The sequence below is a fragment of the Talpa occidentalis genome, unplaced genomic scaffold, assembly GCF_014898055.3.
Source record: "Talpa occidentalis isolate TD23 unplaced genomic scaffold, MPIMG_talOcc4v2.1 talOcc4.17, whole genome shotgun sequence".
Lineage (NCBI taxonomy): Eukaryota > Metazoa > Chordata > Mammalia > Eulipotyphla > Talpidae > Talpa > Talpa occidentalis.
This window is the reverse complement of record NW_023601754.1, coordinates 47,678,489-47,698,106: the sequence shown is the minus strand read 5'-3', so window position 1 is coordinate 47,698,106 and position 19,618 is coordinate 47,678,489. Positions and strand designations below refer to the sequence as shown.

Below are 19,618 nucleotides of genomic sequence, written 5' to 3'. Positions count from 1 at the left end.
GTCCATGCAGAGAAACCCTCTGCAACTTCAGGGAGTCCTGCTGGTTGGTTAGATCTATCCGGTTCCACCCCCTCCCTCCTGTGAACACACGCAAACCCAGTTCTGCCACATCTCCATTCTCATCCTCCTGTCTGACTCCGCCCTCGGCCTCCCAGATTCGCTTTGAGGTTTTGGGCTGATGTTTCTGGAGGGGGAGATTCCTTTCCTCTTCCTGACACTGTCTCCGTGTAAATATTCCTATGCTGAATCCAGGCCAAGCTCACCATGTGGGGCCAACCTTCACATCACCTGGAGTTTGGAACTCCAATCTCAGTGCATAGTGCTATGGAAATTTTCCACCCAGCCCAGGTTGCTTTAGTTTTCCCCTTCAGATACCAACATACGGCGCGGTCCGTTTGATGGCGCTGGGGATGACCACGAGATCTCTGCCATCACTGAGCCCATGGAAGACGGGTATGCCAGGTCTGAGCACAAGCCGGCAGAGCCCGTTGCCTCCCCACCCCCATTAGCACACCCAGGAAACGCCAATCAGGCATATCAGAGTTTGTCATGGAAGGGTCACAAGTGAAGTAGGTGGGAACTCGAAAATTCGATTCATTTTTCAGAGCAACTCACCCATTCCTTTAGTCATGCTGCAAGTGTTTATGGAGCTGTGTTCTATAGATGAATCAGACCAGGCCCTACCCTCTAGGATCTGCTAGTCAGGTCCAGGAACCAGGCAAGCCTCACATTCTTGTCATTCAGATCTCTACTCAAAAGTCACCTCCTTAAGGAAGCCTTCCAGGATTGCCCTGGCTAAAGCTAAAGGGATCCCTCAGCCCAGGGGTCACCGATCCACTGCTCTGTTTCATTTGCAGCATTTATTAGAACTGCAACGACCTCATTTATTTTTTTACTCTATGTTTTCCTTCCTCTCCCCACTAAATTCATGAGGCCTGGGTTATAATCTAGTCTTAGTGGTTTCCTAGGTACCTGGTACCATATCTGGTGCACAGAAGCCACTCAACACATATTTGAATTAACAAGTAACACAAATTGATCAGTGCCGTCACAGAAGGAAGCATAGGATACCCCAAGGAGAACCCAAAGACTCCTGAAGGAGTCAGAAAGGTTTCTCGGGGGGAGCATTTACAAGGGGTTTTACAGGATGTGTAGGAGTCCAACAGGTAGAGAAGGAAATGTATTTATTTGTGCATACAAGAACTGGGGTACAGGCCAGAGGTGGGGAGGGGTTGAAAGGATTCACCAGAGACAGAGTAGAGAGCAGAACAGACAGTTCTACTGAAATACACTGCTAAAGGGAGCAGCAGGCGAGACAGGAGAGGTCTGCTGTGTCACGTGGGTAGCTCCCCGGCCAGGGATCGAATTTGTGCTACAGTGGCTGTGGACAGCTTCATAGTGCTGCGTCTTAACCCCTTGTGCCACTAGGAAGGCCCCAGGAAATGTATTTTTGTCATTTATTGTGTGACTTTGAGCATATTACTTGGCAGTGCTATTTACCTCAATTTCCCACTCTGTGAAACAGATGGAACACTGTTGTGAGAATCACTGAGGCAGCAGACACGAAACGCCAGCCTAACTGCCATCCACAGAGTAAACAGTCAATAACAGATTCATGCTTAGCATGTGCCAGGAACTGTTGTAAGTGATTCATGTGTGTCCGTTCACATCATTCCCCTCAGTTACGACTGCGACTAACAGGTGGTCCAGTCAAAGAGATCCAGTGACTTGCCCAAGGCCACACACCTAATAATCGCCTGGAGATATGGATCCAGATGGTCTGGTTCTGAAAACTCTGCTCCGAACCACTAAGGGAAGCTCAGATCCAGCCTGACAATCACACTTGTGGCAACAAAAAGTGGAACAGGCTGTGTGTGCTTCAGGGGAGGAAAAGAGGGTTTCACTCTTGAGGAATCAGAGAAGGCTTCCTGGAGGAGAGGTCATTTAGGTTGGGTCTTGAAGGATGTCTAGAAGTTCACCAGAAAGAAAAAGAAGAAATATGGAGAAAGGCACTCATTCAATTAACATTTCTTGAGGCCCAGCCCTGAACGGGGAAGTCAGGCTTGGGCTTAGTCCTCCAGGAGCTGCCCATCTCGTGAGAAGTGCGGGTTGGGAGGGAGGCAGGCAGGATGGGGTGATGGGAAGGAAGGACCGTGGAGGGGAGAAGGTGGAATGAGGGAAAAAAACAGGAGAACGTTCTCACTCCTAGCCAAGAGCTGGTGGTGTTAAGGGATAGGGGAGAGGGCTTGAGGGCAGCAGGCTGCCTGGTTTCTGCCTCTCTCAGCCTCTCTCTCTCCTCCCCCTATCCTGGACGGTTCCAGGTCTCTTTCTCCCAGTCCTGTCCTGTCTGCCTGCTACTCCCTTCCCCTGAGCCCTGCTTCTTTCTCTCACCCCCGCCTGCTTCCTGGGCGGCCTCCTGCCTCTCCCTGCAGCCTGCCCAGCAGCTCTGCCCAGCTCACCCGTGTCACCTGGACCTGCACCCCAGGTCCCGCCTAAGGGATCCTCACCTCTCCCTCTTCCTCCTCCAGGCCAGGAATACGCTGCCTTCAGATCCTGTGTCCCCAGGTCATGAGAAGGAGGGCTCCCCTCCCCAGAGACCCCGGAAGCCCTGCCCATCCCAGGGCCCCTGTCCCATTGGGCCAAGCCCTGACCCAGCCTTTCTCCAGCTCACAGTGCACTGGGGTCCCCCTGCAGCGCCCAGCTCCTGAAGGCCCCCAGTCTAGTCCCCAGGGCTTTCCCCCTCCCCCTGGGACATTTCCCAACCCAGATTAATCACGGGGGCGGCCCCGGGGAGGAGGAAGGAGATGGCAAGGCTAACCTTAAAGAAGCGCGGGCCGCGAGCGCAGGCTGCAGGACCCGGCAGCAGAGGTCATGAAGTTGGCATTCTTCTGTGCTCTGCTCTCTCTCCTAGCAGGTGAGGCTCCCGCCCTCCCAGCCTCTGCCCCCCCAGGGCCTTGGCTGCCTCGCCATCTTGCCCTCCCCCCTCCCCACCCCCAACCAGCTTCGGCCCCTCGGAGTCTCTCTCCCGCCCTCCCACCTCGCTCTTATTCACCTCCGCCCCTGCTCCGACCCCAGGGCACAGTCGGGGAGACACCCGCGCCATCGGGGCTGAGGAATGTGCTCCCAACTCACAGCCCTGGCAGGCTGGCCTCTTCCACCTCACCCGGCTCTTCTGCGGGGCGACCCTCATCTCTGACCGCTGGCTGCTCACGGCTGCCCACTGCCGCAAGTCGTGAGTGACCTCTGCCACGGGGTGGGTTGGCGTGGGGTGGGGTGGAACGTGGGTGGGGGGCTGGTGCTCCGGTGGAGGACAGGGGAGCTGAAGGCAGACGGACCCAAGCTCTTCTGTTAGTGCAAGTGCAGCTCTAGAATTGCAAAGTCTACTCTGTTCTAGAGCCCCCCCAAATCTGGTTTTCAGAGCGGATAGATTGGAATGTTAACTTCTTAGATTCCTAGACTCTTCTCTAGAGGAATTCAGCATAGTAGACCCCTCAAACCTCGGGCCCAGGGGGTTCCACATTAGTTCCAGAGAATTCTGATGCCAGAGGCTTAGGAACCTACCAGAATCTTGTAAGCCCAGAGCCCCTGCCCCCTGGGGACACAAAGGCAGCCATCCTGTAAGCTTGCCTCCCCAGCCCACTCGTGGGGAGACGGCTGGATAAAGTGAATTGTAGTAATAGATTTAACCTTGACATACTCCAAAAATTGTTTCAACATGTAATGGGTTTTGGACTATGAATAACCTAACTTTACTCTTTTTTATTTATATTTTTGTTTTTATTATTTTTATGTTTATTTTATATTATTATTATTTTCTATTTATTTATTTTGAATTGAGGTCATGTTGGGGTACCCCATCACCAACTCCCTCATATTCCACTGCCATAGACCATTGTGCTTCCTTCCCTCTTGTGTTCCAACCCGGCCCCACCCTGCCCCCCTTAGTGCTTCCTGGGGGGCCTTGGTTCCCCTGCATCCTAAAACGGGTGATTTGCAGGAATCTTGTGCTTCTCATTTGTCTATGGTCTGATAGATTTAATATCCTGGAATCCATCATCCCAGATTCTTAAAACCGTCAAAGTTATAATTCAAAGAATTCTAGAGCCTCACATTCTTTGAACCTTAGTTTCTTAAGCTCCTAAATTCACAGAATGATGAAATTTTAGTCTTTGAATCCCAGAATATCTGATTTTGAGATTTTTTAAATTCTAGATTTACTTCAGATCATTTAAAACTCCTGGTCTTTGTGTTTTCTCTCTCTCTTTTGTGATCCAGAGAAATCTTGAATTGTGATACACTAGAACTTGAGCTTCATAGGATTTTAGAATTGTAGATTCCTTTGGAATTACCATCTGAGAATTCTAGAATCTTAGTTTTCGGGCATAGAACTTTATTCTATCTGAACAGAACCGTAGAATCTACCCCACACAGAAATCAATTGCACATTCTCCGGAAAAGGGCGCTCCATCCTGTCCCGATAGTCCCTCGGCCCCAGAAACAAAGCAGGATGCTTTGTGGGATCTTCCCATCATGCATTGCTGTGACGGGGTTTCCCTGAGCTCAGGTCCGTACACCAGGTTAGGAGAACAATGTCCAGACTTCAGCCCCACAGGCAGAGAGACAAAGAGGAGCAGAGCTCTGAAGACAGAAGAGTCTCTGGGACAGGGATGGGCTGGAGGGGCTGGCTTCCTAGACAGAGAAGCAAGGCAGGAGGGGAGAGAGAGAGAAATACTAGCACCTCCTCAAAACCTGCGGAGCCCCAGATGTCAGAGGCTGAGTGTGCACACGTAGACTCCTGGAGGGGTCCGGCTGCCCGGGCCAGGCCCGAGGGACAGCACTGAGGACGCTGAGGTTACAGAGCATTGAGGCGTGAGCTCCCTGACAGCCAGGAAAAGCCTGAAGCCACAGATGACCCCCAACTTGGGGGTTTTCCACACCAGAACACACACAAAAAAGGCATGCGAAGCCACTCCCCACAGAAGCCACCCGACCTGTGGGGGCAGGGTGTGGGCTGCCCATGTGTGATAGGTGGGGCCCCCATGTGCCCACAAAGTTCCAGGGGACCCAGGTCACCACCCAGGCTCCAGGTGGGGCAGGGAGGAAGGTGGCTTCCGGCAGATGGACCTAGAAAGGGGTGGGCGCTTTGGGGGGGCTACAAAGGTGGCGGCAGCAAAGGGACGGAAGGGGGAACAGAGGCCCAGCGAGCGTGTGTGTCTTGCGGAGACGCAGGCGCCAGAGAGGCCGCGTCTGGTACTCTCCAGCACTCAGGCACGCGGGCTTGATCTCAGGACTGTCCCAGCAGGTATCTGTGGGTCCGCCTGGGGGAGCACCACATCTGGCAATGGGAGGGGCCAGAACAACTGTTCCGGGTCAAGGACTTCTTCCCCCACCCTGGATTCAACAAGGACCTCACGGCCCACGACCACAACGATGACATCATGCTCATCCGGCTGCCCAGGCCCGTGAGCCTGGGACCTGCCGTGCAGCCCCTCAACCTCAGCCAGACGTGCGTCACCCCCGGCACCCAGTGCCTCATCTCGGGCTGGGGAGCCGTGTCCAGCCCCAAGGGTACAGACTTGTCTCCATTCAACACACTGGGGGGGCGGGAGGGGAGTGCCCTGCTTCCTCTGCTTCAGCCCTGTCTTGTCTCTCACCCACCCATCTGTCACCTACCAATCACCTGCCTACCTGCATCTATTGACCTATCTTCCGTCCTGCCTACTCACCTGTTTCATCAAATCTACACCACCGAGCGTGAGGAGATCGTTACCTCACAACCCACCGAGAAGTTGAACGCCGCGCCCTGCAGACACCCCTGATTTCGGAGACGTGTAAATGTGAAGCTGTGTGCGGCTTAGATTCGAAATAAGGCCAGAATCACAAATCAGCAACCCGCTCACAATGTCTGCTCACGCCAGGGCCGGCGTCCAGAGTCCTGGGCACAGAGTCTGCACTTGTGGCTGCCAAACACTCAAACTTGGGAGTTTTACCCAAGTTTCTGGAGTCACTTGAAAAACCCGACCGGTTGGCCACCCTTGGTCCCCAAATTCCAGCCGCGTGGGGCGGTCATGGAGCCTACCCCTGCCAGACACCACGGCTCACCCCACGGGACGCTGCCCCCTGCAGCGGCCCTGTACCCACTTCTGCTGACACACCGAGGCCCTGGAGGCGGCCGAGTTTTCACCTACACGTAACGCACACATCTCTGTTACGTGTGTGGCTTCTCGCTGTTTCCCGCTAATGTTTCTCAGCCTGCATCTGTCTCGGTGACCACCACAGGTTTCTCCTTAGGCGCTGCCTTCTCCCTTCCGTCTCCAGCTGTTACCTCTTCCCGCCTCATTTGGCCTCGTTTGCCCTGCGGGGTTACACGTTTATCTTTCTTGGCTGGCTGCATCTTTCTGCTTCTTCCCCCCAGCCCCCCACTCCCCTCCCCTCATACCATCTCTGTCCATGTCTCTGGTTTCTCCGGTTGAGAGTCTCATGCTGCGGATCTTCCTTGGGAAAGGGGGGTGCTGGGCCTGGTGGGGGGTAGCTGTTGATGCCGCCCGCCTCCTTCCCAACAGTGCAGTACCCGCTGACGCTGCAGTGTGCCAACATCAGCGTCCTGGAGCCCAGGCTCTGCCGCCGGGCATACCCCGGCCACATCTCCAGCAGCATGCTCTGCGCTGGCCTCTGGGAGGGGGGCCGGGGCTCCTGCCAGGTGAGACCCAGTCCGGGGAGGAGAGGGAGTCCAAGGCTTAGGGGAGAAGGGCATTGAGACCCCAAGAGCCAAGCATGGAAGGAGGTGGGGTCCTGGGGATGGGGGCCAGGGCCAGGATTCCTGGATCTAAAGTGGGAGGGGACTGAGGGTCCAGTCCCTAAGTCCTGCGGGAGGGGAACTGGGAACCCAGAGAGCTAGACCCAGGGGTAAGGCGGGGTGGGGGGTGGGAGATGGGCTCTGAGTTTTTACTCCTGGCCTCAGGGAAGAGGGACTGGGTTACTGGGTGCCTGGGTGTTGGGGGAAGAGGAAACTTCCTGGAAGGAGGCAGCAGCCTCTGCAATGCACTGGCCGCCCCCTAACAGTCTCTCTACTCCTCTCCTGTGCACAGGGTGACTCTGGGGGCCCCCTGGTTTGCGACGGGACCCTGGCGGGTGTGGTGTCTGGGGGGTCCGAGCCCTGCTCCACACCCGGGCGTCCGGCCGTCTACACCAGCGTTTGCCACTACGTGGACTGGGTGCAGAAGACCATGGAGGACAACTGAGCCCTCGCGCCTCCGACGACCCGGAGGGGCGGCGGGCGCAGAGCAGGCGGGACTGCGGGGCTCCCGCCCCCGAGGTCTCTCCACCCTCGGCCTGGGCCGCCCCGAAGATGCCCTCTGGATATTCAGGCTCCGCCCCCTCGGCCTCGAGCCGGGGTGGGGGGGGTGGGGGGGTGGGCGCCTCCGCCCCCGGGGGCCCCCAACAGGCCCCGCCCCGCGGAACAGCAGCACTTACTGGCTGCGCGGGGACCAGGCCCGGCTGGCCCCGCCCCGGGGCCTTGTCCAATGAGAGCCCCTCTCTGGGCCCCGCCCCCACCGGCTCGGCTCTGTGACGTCAGAGGCGCGGGCCCGCCCACCTGGAGCGCGGGGCGGGTCCCGGGTTTGAATCCCGGCGGGAACCCGACCGGGAGAATTTGGGGGGGGGGTCTCGATCCCTCCGGTCCGATGGTTGATTTTACAATAAACGCGCGGAGCCGCCGCTCCTCCTGTCTTCCTGTGGGATGGGCGCGGGCGGCGAGCGCGGTCCCTCGGGCCTGGAGCGGCTCCGCTCCGAGGTCCGGCCCCAGCTGCCCTGCCCGGGCTGGCCCCGCCGTCCCAGGGAAGGAGAAACCAGGTCACGGTGCCTCCCAAACCTGCCTTCCCTGATCCCGGACCTCCCGGGACGGCGGGAGGGCGGGGCCGCCCTCCGAGGTCGGGCCCGGGGACTCGCCTTTCCGGGTGGCTGGCAGCAGCCCCCCTCCCGCGGCGCCGACGCTCCGGCCCCTGCGCTGAGCCTCGAGAATCCCGTCAGCAGCCCCATCCCTGAGGACCCCGAGCTCGGGCCTCCATGCCCCTTCCTTCAGACCCGGAGTCCAGGATCGCGCCCTCCCTCCCTCCCTCAGCCCCGGCGTCCAGGCCCCGGCCGCTCCCTCCCCGGGACCCCGCGAGCCCAGGCCCCGCCCCTCCCCCAGGCCGGAGCCCGGGCCCCAGCCCCGGGCTGCGGACCCGGCAGCCACACCCCTCGTCGGAATTACAGCCCCCCCCCCCAGCCCGGGTCAGCCGGCCCCTCCTCGCGCATACCCCGGGTTCCAGGCCCCGGAGGCTCGGCTCGGGAGCCGGCGGGGGCGGGGCGGGAGGCGGAGATTCCCAGTTAAAAGGCCCCAGAATCGTGCCCCGCGCAGACCGCTGAGGCTCTGGGGGCCCCTTCCTCCGGGCCCGAATCCTCGGTGACCCCGCCCCCCGGACTCCGTAAGTTCTCAGACACAGGCGACGGGCCCGGGGCCCCCCTCTTCCGGGGTCCGGGACCCCAACCCCATTCTTTCCATCCTCCAGACCGAGGTCAGCGCCCTCCTTCCCAGGCCCCGGAGTCCCAGCGCCCCACTCCTTCCTTTAGACCCCGGAGCTCGAGCCCCGCCCTCCTCAGACCCCAGAATCGGGGGCTCCAGCATCGTCCTCCCGCAGGACGCAGAACAGCTGCGGGCGCCCCGCTCGCTCCCCAAGCCGAGGTCCCGCGGGGATGCCCGACTCCTCCTTCCTCTCCCCGCAGCCCCGCCCTCGCCCCCTGCCCCGCTCCGCCATGGGACGCCCCCCGCCCGCCGCGGCCTGGACCTGGATGCTGCTGCTGCTGCCGCTGCTGCCGACGGAAACCTGGGCAGGTGAGGGGCCGGGAGGCGCGGGGCGCCGGCCCGTGGGGGTGCGGCGAGGCCCGTGGGCGCGCGGGTGGCGCGCGGGGGTACGTGGGGCGCGCGCGCGGGGCCGGGGCTTCCCCGCGGGCAGGCGGGCGGGCGGAGGCCCGTGCGCGGCCCAGGTAGGCGGCAGGGTTATGCTGTCGACCCGCCCCGGCGCGCCGAGCCGGCCGGGCTGAGGCCGAGGGGCGCGGGTGCACGCCGGAGACGCCCTTGGGAGCACGATCTGGGCCTGGGCTTCAGTGGGGGTCCCGGGGGGCCGCCGGGGATGGGGGTACCTGGGAGGGTGGGTGGGCCCGTGAGGAGTCAGGCGGAAAACGTGCCGTTTGAACCCACAGTGGTTTTCCGGCCCCCTTACCCGCCCCCCTGCTCTGCCCCCGGGGTGGCATCCAACCCTCTCCCTCCTGCAGGACACTGGAGGGCGCAGGGATCCAAAGTCCTGGAGGGCCAGGAGTGCGAACCCCACTCGCAGCCTTGGCAGATCGCCCTGTTCCAGAGCAACAGGCTGCTTTGCGGGGGTGTCCTCATCGAAGACAACTGGGTCATCACTGCTGCCCACTGCAGAAAGCCGTGAGTGGGGGTGGGCGCTCGGCCTCTGAGACAGAAGGTCAGAGAGCAGAGGGAACAGAGGGGCCTGCACCCCCAGGTCTAAGTGAGAGGCTGGGGGGGCCTGGGCTCCTGGTCTGAGGGAGGAGTCTGGGGTCCACTCCTGCCTGGGTCCTAACCCCCACCCCCATCATTACAGGAAGTACACAGTCCGCCTGGGCGATCACAGCCTGAAGAATAAGGAACCGTCGGAGCAAGATATGGCCGTGGCCCAGTCCATCCCGCACCCCTGCTACAACCAGAGCAGCGAGGGCCACAGCCACGACCTCATGCTCATTCGCCTCCAAGGCCGGGCCACCCTGGGCTCCAAAGTGAAGCCCATCAAGCTGGCAGATCGCTGCGCACCCGTGGGCCAGAAGTGCACCATCTCAGGCTGGGGCACCGTGACCAGCCCGCAAGGTAGTGGGAGACGGCAGACCCAGCTGGTACAGGGGCCCCCAAGCCTTCCACAGAGCTTTGCCCCTAGGAGGAGATAAGGGAAGGGAAAGAGACTGTGACATTGAGATTCCCAGGTGGCCCGTGTCGGGAGCCTGGAAGAGCAGAATATGCACAGGAGGGATGGGAGAGGAAAGCAGAGGAGCACACAGTTAAGCAGGGCTCAAAAAAAAGGATGGATGGATAGACGGACGGACGGACAGACAGATGATGGATGGTAGATGAGTGGATGGATGGGTGGGTGGGTGGATGGGAGATGGGTGGTGGGTGGGTGGGTGGTTCTGTGGATCTCCTTTATGGTGGACACTACCAGGTTATGAGACCTTTTGTTGTACAAGATTTTAAAAAATCTTAAGAAACGTGGGACATACCAGCACCTCAACAGTTCACGAAAACAAGCTCCTGTGTAACTTTTCCCTCTTGAACCCAAGACCGCTGGCCCCAGATCCTTTCTTTCCTCACACCCAGGAGCCCAGGCCCTCCCTCCCCCCACAGCCCACATGCTGAGCTTCCAGTTCCCTCCTCACTTTGAGTCCAAACGTCGGGACCCCATTAGGTTGTCCCTTTGGGACTTTCAGAGTCCGGGTAGCCCTTCACCCTGCTTCAAAGTGAAAAAATTGGGGTTTAGCTCAGAGGGCGATGGGATTTGCCAAGGGGCAGCCAAGTCAGGATCCCTGCCGGTCTGAATCCCACTTTTAAAGAGACCGTGGGCAACTGCGGAGACCCGCGCGCTCGAGAGTGAGGTTCAGCAGCTCAAACTACAGCCCTGCGTTTCCCTCCTCACCCCTGGTCTGACTGGCCATCACCATCGTCATGGGAGAGCGGCCCAATGCCTGTAAGTGCCACCAGGGCCCAGGTTACTGTCCTCATTGTGTTTCCTTGGTGCTCAGCATAGCACCTGGTACACAGTTGGTGCTCAGTAAACACCTGTTGAATAACTGCATGGATGAAAGGATGATGGTGTGCATCCCTTCCTGGAGAGGAGGAATTGAGCATAGAGTTCCTGGCACATGGAGGTGCCCGGCAGAAATCTGCCCGGGAGTCCAGCCCTCAAAGGTGATATGAAAAACCCACTCACTTTCAATCATTAATTCACACTTATTTGTGAGCATCTGTATGTCCCCGGAGCTGCACTGTAGGAAGCCCCTTTCCTTAGAGCTGCATGTCAGGTAGGGGAAGCAGACAGTAAAGAATATGATAAAACATTACATAAGTAATATTACATAAGGATGGGATATCCTGGAGGATAAATGAGCAGGGACTGCTGGAGAGGTGATGCTTTCATTGGAATGGCCAGGGAAGGCTTCTAGGAAGAGGTGACATTTTGAAGAAATAGGATTTAACTGAGATTGAGGACTTGGTAGTCTGGGTGTGAGGTTCAGATGTGTCACAAGGAGGCACCTCCAAGCCCCCCTGTTGCCTGCTCCTTAATTTGAAAATGACTCAGGACAAAAAAGCAAAAGGCAGGGTGCAGGCGACCTTCTCGAGATGGAGAAAAGGGAGCAAGAGTCAGGGCTGTGTTTAACATGAGAAACTCCCCCATGCAGCTGTGCATGCACAGAAGCCAGGTTACACCCAGGGATGAAGGGAAAAGGTGGCTCTTTCTGAGAACGCACAACCTCTTCCCTCAGATAATTTTCCTGACACCCTCAACTGCGCAGAAATTGAAATCTTTTCCCAGAAGCAGTGTCAGGACGCCTACCCTGGGCAAGTCACAGACGGCATGGTCTGCGCAGGGGACAGCCGTGGAGCTGACACGTGCCAGGTGAGTGGTTCTGAAATCCTTTCCTCCTGTTCTCCCCCCTATTCAGGTCTTGGGTGATGGCAGGGTGACTCCAAAGTGTTAGCACCCAGAGAAGTCACCCTTATCTTTATACAGTGGAACGCAGGCTCAGAAAACACTCAGCCAGAAGCACACAGATCAGAAACGTTAGTCATCATCTCCTTGGGAACCCTTGTCAGCAAGATGGGGTGCAGGCAGGGAGTGAGAGGAGACGTTGGTGAAGGAAGAGGGGGTGCTCCAGGGGGTGTAAGGGTCCTGCGCCCTTTCCCAGCGTTAGCTCCTGGAATTTGTGCTGACACCACTGGGAACAGGCCATCATCAGCTAGTGTTCCTTGGGACCTGCCTGGGCTTCTGCTCAGCTGCCTTCTCTGTGATTGGTTCCCTAGGAGGCGCTCTTCCCAACCGGCCAGGGGGTGGCGCCATTGAGCTCAGAATCAATGAGCTCCCCACCCGGAGATGACAAATCTTGGGATCTGTCACAGATGTGACATTTTCTTTCCTCTTAAGTGCTTTGTCCTTTCCATGGGCGCTCTGCCCTCTGGCTAATGACAGATCTCCAAGAACAGTTTCCCTGCTGTCATCTCCATGGGCAGGAATGAAGCCACTTCCACCAGTGATCATGCCACAAAATCCACTCTCTCTGGATGGTTCCCTGGAGACAATGGTCTTTTCCCTCAAATACTCCCACCTCTGTGTGTGTCCGTCCCCACCACTGATCAGGAATAGAGGCAGCTTTAGTTTGGTTCCCTCTTAACCTTCTCTGTTTTCTTTCTGGATGGGAGCCTCCAGAATTCTCTTCCCCCACTGTCCTTAGACTTGTCCCACATGCCCCACTCCCCTCAGTACATGGACCAACAAGCCCTCAATCTCAGTTAAATCCAAATTCTTCAAAATGTCACCTCCTCCCGGAAGCCCTCCCTGATCTTTCCAATGAAAGCACCACCTCCCCGGCACTCCCTACTCGTTTATCCCACACCATATGCCGTTATAGCAATTAACTCTGTGTAATGATTTTATATATTTTTCATTGTCTCTTTCCCTTTCTCACCATTGCCCTGGGACCAATATTCTGTCCCCTTGGCTAGAAGGGTCCAATCGCGCCACAGAACCACCACTAAATGCTAGAAAGAAACCTTGTGAGCATAGCAGGTGAAACTGCCCTCTCACTCTCCCCCTCCAGGGCGATTCGGGGGGCCCACTGGTGTGTAATGGCGTTCTCCAGGGCATCACATCCTGGGGCTCGGACCCCTGTGGGCGCCCCGAGAGACCTGGCGTCTATACCAACATCTGCCGCTACCTGAACTGGATCAAGAAGACCACAGGCCGCAGGGGCTGACCTTGGAAGGATGTCCTCAGTCAACGGCCCAAGGCTGGCTCCCTCCCTGTCTGCCTTTGGCCCTGGGGGTGGGGAGGTGGGGTTCTGTGTCCCGCGAGGTTTGCTGGAGGTCTGAGAGGACAGGACGACCTCCACGGCTTCACTGGCCATCATTTATTCCCAGAAGAATTTGGAGGAATGGGGGGCTAATTTCATGGAAGTAATGTATTTAAGGATTTTCAAATACCCAAGGGGTTGTGAAAGACACTGCACAGAGTTTTTGTTTCGTTTTTCTGAGCAGCGAAAGCATCTCGAAGCTTCGACGGGGGAGTGTCCCTCTCCCACACATTTAACACTGCGAGGAATGCAAGGTAGAAATGCAAGACCTGTAACAAGGGCCTAAACATTCGCGCGTGAATATCCACAAAAGCACCACCCAGGTCGACACACACGACGCAGACAGACTCCAGATGCTTTTCTCAAGCGCAGGAGAAACGTTTCTCCCAGTTTCGAGCTGTGGGGAGGGAGCAGCTGGGCCAGAAAGAGGCAAGTCCCATCACTGCTGGTGTCTGAAATGCGGTGGGCCATCGTGAGTTCTCAGAACAAAACGCCAAGCAAGTTGTCCAGGGAAAGAATCATGTGGAGGGGACGCTACCGTGGGCAATAGAGCAATGGCCGCGGGCAGGCTGGCCCCCCAGGGCTGCCCGGGCTCGCTCCCCACGCCCTCATTCCTTGCTTGCTACCAAACACCCAACTGCCATGGCTCCTTCTCTGCTTCAAGCTTCTGCATTTTCCTAGTGGCTGCTTCCTCGCCTCCCCAGGCTCCCGCAGCGACCAAGCCTCTGACCCCCCACTACAAGCGGCACCCCCAGCATCTCGCCCTGCCCCGCCCACCTGCCCACCTGAACAACAGGTATCCCCGGGCCCAGCGCAGCTTCTCCCTCTGCCATGTGATAGGTCGCTGAGTGGCCAATGGGGTGACCGCATTCCGGTCAGGTGACTGGTCTCAGCCAATCCGGGTACTTGGAGTCACGTGATAGAAAAATGGCCGTCCTGGATGGAGGGCCCGCGGGCAATTCTGCACGAGGGGTGTGGGTGTGTGAGGCGCCGTCCCCGCCCTCCGGGGACCCGCCACGAAAGTCCCCCCATACCAGAACTCCCGAGGAAGTCTTTCATGGGTGCTACTACACCCCCCCTGCCTTTCCAGAGGGGCTCCTGGAAGATGATCTCAGCCTAAATTTCATTTTATAATTTCGGTTACTTTTTAAAAAAGATTTACTCATGCATCCAAGAGCTGGGGTGTAAACCAGAGGTGCCGGGGGTGAGAGGATTCACCAGAGACGGAGTAGGGAGCAGAAGAGGCAGATCGGCTGAAATCCACTGCTGAGGGGAGAAGCAGGGAGACAGGAGAGATCTGCGGCGCCATGTGGATAGCTCCCCGGCTGGGGATCAAACTCAGGCCGCAGTGCCTGGAGATAGCTTTACAGTGCTGATGCTTAACCCCTTGCGCCTCCAGGGAGGCCCAGTTATGAAAATGTTTTAATCTGTACGAAATAGAACAGCAAACCCTCTTTCACCATCACCCAACTTAATAATTAAAAACACAACGCCAAGTTTTGGTTCCCCTGTAAAACACACTTCCCCAACAGTGAATTATTTTGAAGCAAATCTCAGCTATTATTCCATTCACAACTATTTGGTTATGTCCAGACACCCCTTCGAGAAGGGGCAATAGTTGGTTCCCAATCACTGCCAAAAAGCTAGAATTGATTAAATAAAGCGAGTTACACGAATGTTGTGGCCCCCGGCACACACAAAGGTTGTTTACACTGCAGTCTATTTAGTGTGTGATAGCTCTGCGTCTAAAATAACAAGGCAGACACCTTAATCCAGTGCGACAGAGAAAGTGAGCACGTGCTGCTGGGAGTCTGCACACAGCAGACTCGCTAGGGTGCAATTTGTAAAACACACAACATTTGTTAAGCACAATAAGGCAAAGCGTGATAAAACGGGTGTGGCTGAATGTCTAAAACAGCTGGTGGCAAAGTAGAGGTGATGAGCCAGGTCCCAGGAGCTAATAATTATCACTCTTGGACTTGAGGACGGGGAAGGGTGACCTTGAATCCTAATGGAGCAAGATGCTGTCCTTCAAAGGACTCCCATATCTCTCAGGGGTAGACCTGTGTGATGAAAAACTGTACTAAATCATCCTATTTTGTCTTTTAGCAATTTTATTTATTTTTGCATAAAAGAACCAGAATGTAGGCTAGAGGTGTGGTGGGGGCATGAGAGGACTCACCAGAGACACAGTGGGGAGCAAAACAGCTGGATTCACCGAAATCTACTGCTGAGGGGAGCAGCAGGGAGACAGGAGAGGTCTGCTGTGCCATGTGGGTCAGCTCCCTGGCTGGGGATCGAACTCAGGCCACAGAGACTCGGTGACTGCAGTGACGGTGCTGAGACTTAACTCCTAGGCCATCAGGGAGGCCCTAAATGATTCTATTTTGAATTTCATCAATGAAACACATGTGGAAAGTTATTTTTCTCCTTTTCCTAATAAGCCTGTCTTTTTATTTTTATTTTTTATATTTTAAAGGATTTATTTATTTATGCACACAAGAGCTGGGGTGCAGGCCAGAGGTGTGGTCGGGTGAGAGGATTCACCAGAGACAGAGTGGGGAACAGGCAGGCAGAATGACTGAAACACACTGCTGAGGGGAGCAGCGGGTGAGCCAGAAGAGGTCTGCAGCTCCCTGGCCAGGGATCGAACTCGTGCTGCAGTAGCTGCGGATAGCTTCATAGGTTGCATCTTAACCTCTTGCGCCACCAGGGAGGCCCTAAGCCTGTCTTTTTAAATGTCACCTTCACCTGCCTGTGTCTCTGCAAATGTCCTCCTCCCCTGGGTAAAAAAAAGTTATTTTTTCTCAGGGCCGACACACCCTAAGATGTTTACTCTCTGTCCCTTATGGAGAAAGTTGGCCAACGCCTACTCTAAAAGGTATTTTTGAAATGCAGCCACCTTATACAATCGATCACACCTTACAGGGTTCTGCCATTCCTTAATGTTACCTACTGACCAGGCGACACTTGAATGGCACAGATGGGAAGCAAATCAGAGAGGACTTGAAGATTGATTTAGGTGTTAAGGAGGGAGGAGCTGGAGGGTAGGAAGGGACTTGTCCAAGGTCAACCAGAAATCCCGGGGCAGGATCATGGACTCCGGAACTGCCAGGAGAAGAGAGGACCAGGTGTGGGCACAGGCTGGGTGGGGGGTTCAGGTGCCCCATCACAGTCCCAGCTCAAACTGGTTTGTGCATGGACAGGCTGGGGTGGTGGGAGGCTGTGGGGATGGCTTAGGATGCAGAGGAAGTGACGTGGGACTGAGGCCAGCTGGAGACAAACCTCCTCTTTTTAGATCAGCTCCTCTTCTTTGGGGTCCAGCGAGCGGGGCCCTTGGGTCCCCTCTGGGAGAAATTTCCGCAACTCCCCTTTCAGCAGCACCTGCAAGTTTACCCAGGAGATGTTTGCACAGACAGGCCGGCGAAGGGGACATGTTTAAAGGGCAGGTTTATGAGGACAGAGAAACAAGAGAGGCACCGCATGGCACAGACGGGCAGGGGCGCCTCGAGTCTTCTCTTTGGGAGGGGCTCGCTCTTTGTGGACGGGTTCTCTGTAGTTACATTAATTACTTCTGGGTGTAACTTACTTTTTTTGTAAGGACGGCAGCTTCTCTGTAAAGCCCTCCATCTCCACACCCACGTCTGGCGTGCGCCTCAGATGCATCCGACAGCGCCTGACACTTGCTACAGCAGTTGGCACGGCAGGAGTTTCCATTTCTACAGCTGTTTGAACAACTGTGTTCACCACTTCCATCCCCACTTCCAGTTCTTGGGCTCAGGATGCTTCCATTCTTGATGTCCTACTGTCAGCCCATGGGGTACCAGAGTCTCGAATACTTGAAAAGGTCACTGAAGCAATAAACTGTGTGTGTGACACTTTCTCTCTGCCTGCCTCTCTGTCTCTGCCTCTCATTCCCGTATATGTGGGTTGTTTCTTGTCTCTAGACGGACGACCCGGTTCAGCAAACTCAGAGGGAAGGAAGCTCTTTCTCTGGGCGCCCCGAGATGAACCCCGCAGCAGAGCTCGGACGGGTGCAGCCCCACAGCCCCGCCCTCCAGCTGCCAGGTCAGGAGCAGGAGGTGGGCGGGTGGGCGGGGCAGAGGAGGGTCAGTTTCATCAGAACTGCGCGAAGGAGGGGGCAGCTGCCCCAAAGCAGCAGAAGCTGTTCCTCAGAGGGGAGGGAGGCCAAAGCAGGAAGTCAGACACAACGGGCTTTCAGAACCCAAGGGGAGATGAGGGGGCCCTGAGTCTCGCGTCCAGGATCCCCGAGGCAGGCACACCTGGCAGAGCCGCCAGCTGCCAGCTGTGGGCGCCGTGAGTCATCGGGCCAGGGGTCAGGACGCAGGCTGAGGGCGAGGGAGGTGTGAGACCGGTGTCTGGGTGGAACTTCCGAGCAGGTGCTAACCCCAAAGGGCCTGATGGGAGGGGTGGGATTCAGGGCTCCGTGAAAGTGGGGTGCGTAGCATGGATGGGAATTCTGAGTCTTTTTGTTATGTTGTTATTGTTAGTATTCAGCTAAACCAGACTCTGAGGTCGTGGGAGGGGTGTTCGGGGAAATCCCCTCCTGGGGCTGCGGGTTCGCCTGAGGGGTTCGGGGGCCATACCAAGGCGTGCCCAGCTTTCAAGTCCTCACCCTTCTCACTCTCTCGCTGTGTAACTTTGGTCAGGCGGTGTAACTGCTTCCAAACCTTCATTTTCCTATCTATAAATCGAGGGGGCCCGCGTGAGGTGTAGAGGACCCTGACACCCACACATTGCTCAGGGAGGGGAGCCCTCCCTCTCTACCTTGAATCAGCTGCAGCCAGCCTGCTCATTTCTTCCCCAGCTTTCTTTAATGCTCCCCTTCATCCTGAGAAGCAGACTTTGCTCTCCCACTTTATAGAGGGTAGGGGATGGTCAGACAAACTGCTGCCTAGCAAAGGCTCAGAAGCAGGCAGCACTCACCCCGGGTCTGACTGCACAGGCCACGTTTGAACCAACCCAGGGCCACGGCCAGGGGAGGGGAGGGGCGGCCGGCTGGTCTGTGGGTGCTCAGGAAAATCCCAGTGACACGTTCCCTCCCCCCTCACAGAGGCCAGCGTTCAGCCACAAAATCAGATTAAATCTCTAAGAACCCAGGAAGGAAGCCATGAAGCCCTGCGGGGTTGGGGGGTGTTCTGGTGACCTCACCGTGAATAACAACCGGGTCCCGGGGATGGGAGTCCAGATGCCGCCGGTGCCTGAGCAGGGATGGGGGGAGACCCCCCCAGGGGCTTAGGCAGCAGGTAGCAGATCCAAAGTCCTGCTAAAACCCCTCCCTATGGGAGGCCAGGAGGGACAGACACTTGGGGCTTGGTGGGGGGGGGGTCAGCCCCTGTTGACCCAGGGAACCCAAGTCAGGCGCCTCCTGTCACCACCTCGGTCCTGCCTTACAATCGCTGGGCCCGGAGTCCAAGTTCAGGGTCTGGTTTTTAATTCCATGAGCGTGTCAAAGGTGGGGACCTGGCTTGAGAGCAGTCAGTAGACGCTATTTTAGAGTTTGTCTGAAAGGAAGGGTCTGGGTGAGGAGTGGAGTTGGGAAAATGGGGTGGGAGAAAGAGGTGGGTGTGTAAATGAATGTGGGGTTTCAGGTAGAAGTTGGTTGGAGAAGAGACTGGGGCTGGGAATGAAGTCGAGGCGTGAGAACAGGTGCCGAGCCGCGTTCTGGAATACGGCGGGGGTGGTGATTGAAACCACGTCGGGCTTGGGGCTAGGCTGTGGCTGAGGTCCGCTCACAGGTAGGGGCTCAGGGTGAAGGCTGGTTGAGCCTTCCCGGCCTGAGCTGATGTGGGGAGTCAGGAACTTGGTAAAGGTTTAGGTCAGGTTGAGGTGGAAGCTGGAGTTGGTCAAGGAGAAAGCAGGCTTGGGGGTCAGGACCGAAGGTTAGGGTTAACAGTTGTTTCTGTTGCTGTAGGTGCTCGGTGGATTCTTCTGGAATAAACACAAGGTGCACAGGTAAATGTAAAGGAAGTTCATCCCTGTTTATCGCAAGCAAAAGCATCCAGATGTAGTCAAATCCGAAACAGACCGCAGACATCAGCCTGCGACTACAGTGGGGACATACGCAGTGGTTTAAAGGAAGGAGAAAAGGTCTAAATGCATTAAGAGGAAAAGCTACTCAAGATATTTTACAAAGAGGGGTCTCCCTGGTGGCCTAGGGGTTCAACCTCACTCAGTGCTATCAACCAGCCTGAGTTCAATCCCCACAGAAATATTGCCGGCAGTTGGGGAGCTAGCGGGGGTACCAGCTCAGGACCTGGTTTAATTTTTAAAAAAGATTTATTATTATTATTATTATTTATCTATGCATACAAGAGCTGGGGCGTAGGTCAGAGTGTGGGGGGTGAGAGAATCCACTAGAGACAGAGTGGGGAGCAGAACAGGCAGATCTACTGAAACACACTGCTGAGGGGACCAGCAGACAGACAGACAGACAGGA

At 56.6% G+C, this 19,618-nt stretch overlaps 2 protein-coding genes across 2 annotated transcripts; both read left to right on the top strand.

Annotated features, from left to right (window-relative positions):
• The first annotated feature begins 2,863 nt into the window (after window positions 1-2,863).
• Window positions 2,864-7,241, top strand: LOC119248684 (kallikrein-9). The gene is made up of 6 exons (XM_054697522.1): window positions 2,864-2,914; window positions 3,076-3,232; window positions 5,303-5,568; window positions 6,564-6,710; window positions 6,962-6,975; window positions 7,089-7,241. The coding sequence occupies exons 1-6, from the start codon at window positions 2,872-2,874 to the stop codon at window positions 7,239-7,241; spliced, it is 780 nt and encodes a 259-aa protein (XP_054553497.1). The 5' UTR covers window positions 2,864-2,871.
• Window positions 7,242-8,793: 1,552 nt separating this feature from the next.
• On the top strand, window positions 8,794-13,522 carry LOC119249655 (kallikrein-8-like). Its single transcript, XM_037517110.1, has 5 exons — window positions 8,794-8,872; window positions 9,313-9,472; window positions 9,648-9,907; window positions 11,575-11,708; window positions 12,907-13,522. Exons 1-5 carry the CDS (start codon window positions 8,794-8,796, stop codon window positions 13,060-13,062), a joined length of 789 nt encoding a protein of 262 aa, XP_037373007.1. The 3' UTR covers window positions 13,063-13,522.
• The last annotated feature ends 6,096 nt before the right edge of the window (window positions 13,523-19,618 follow it).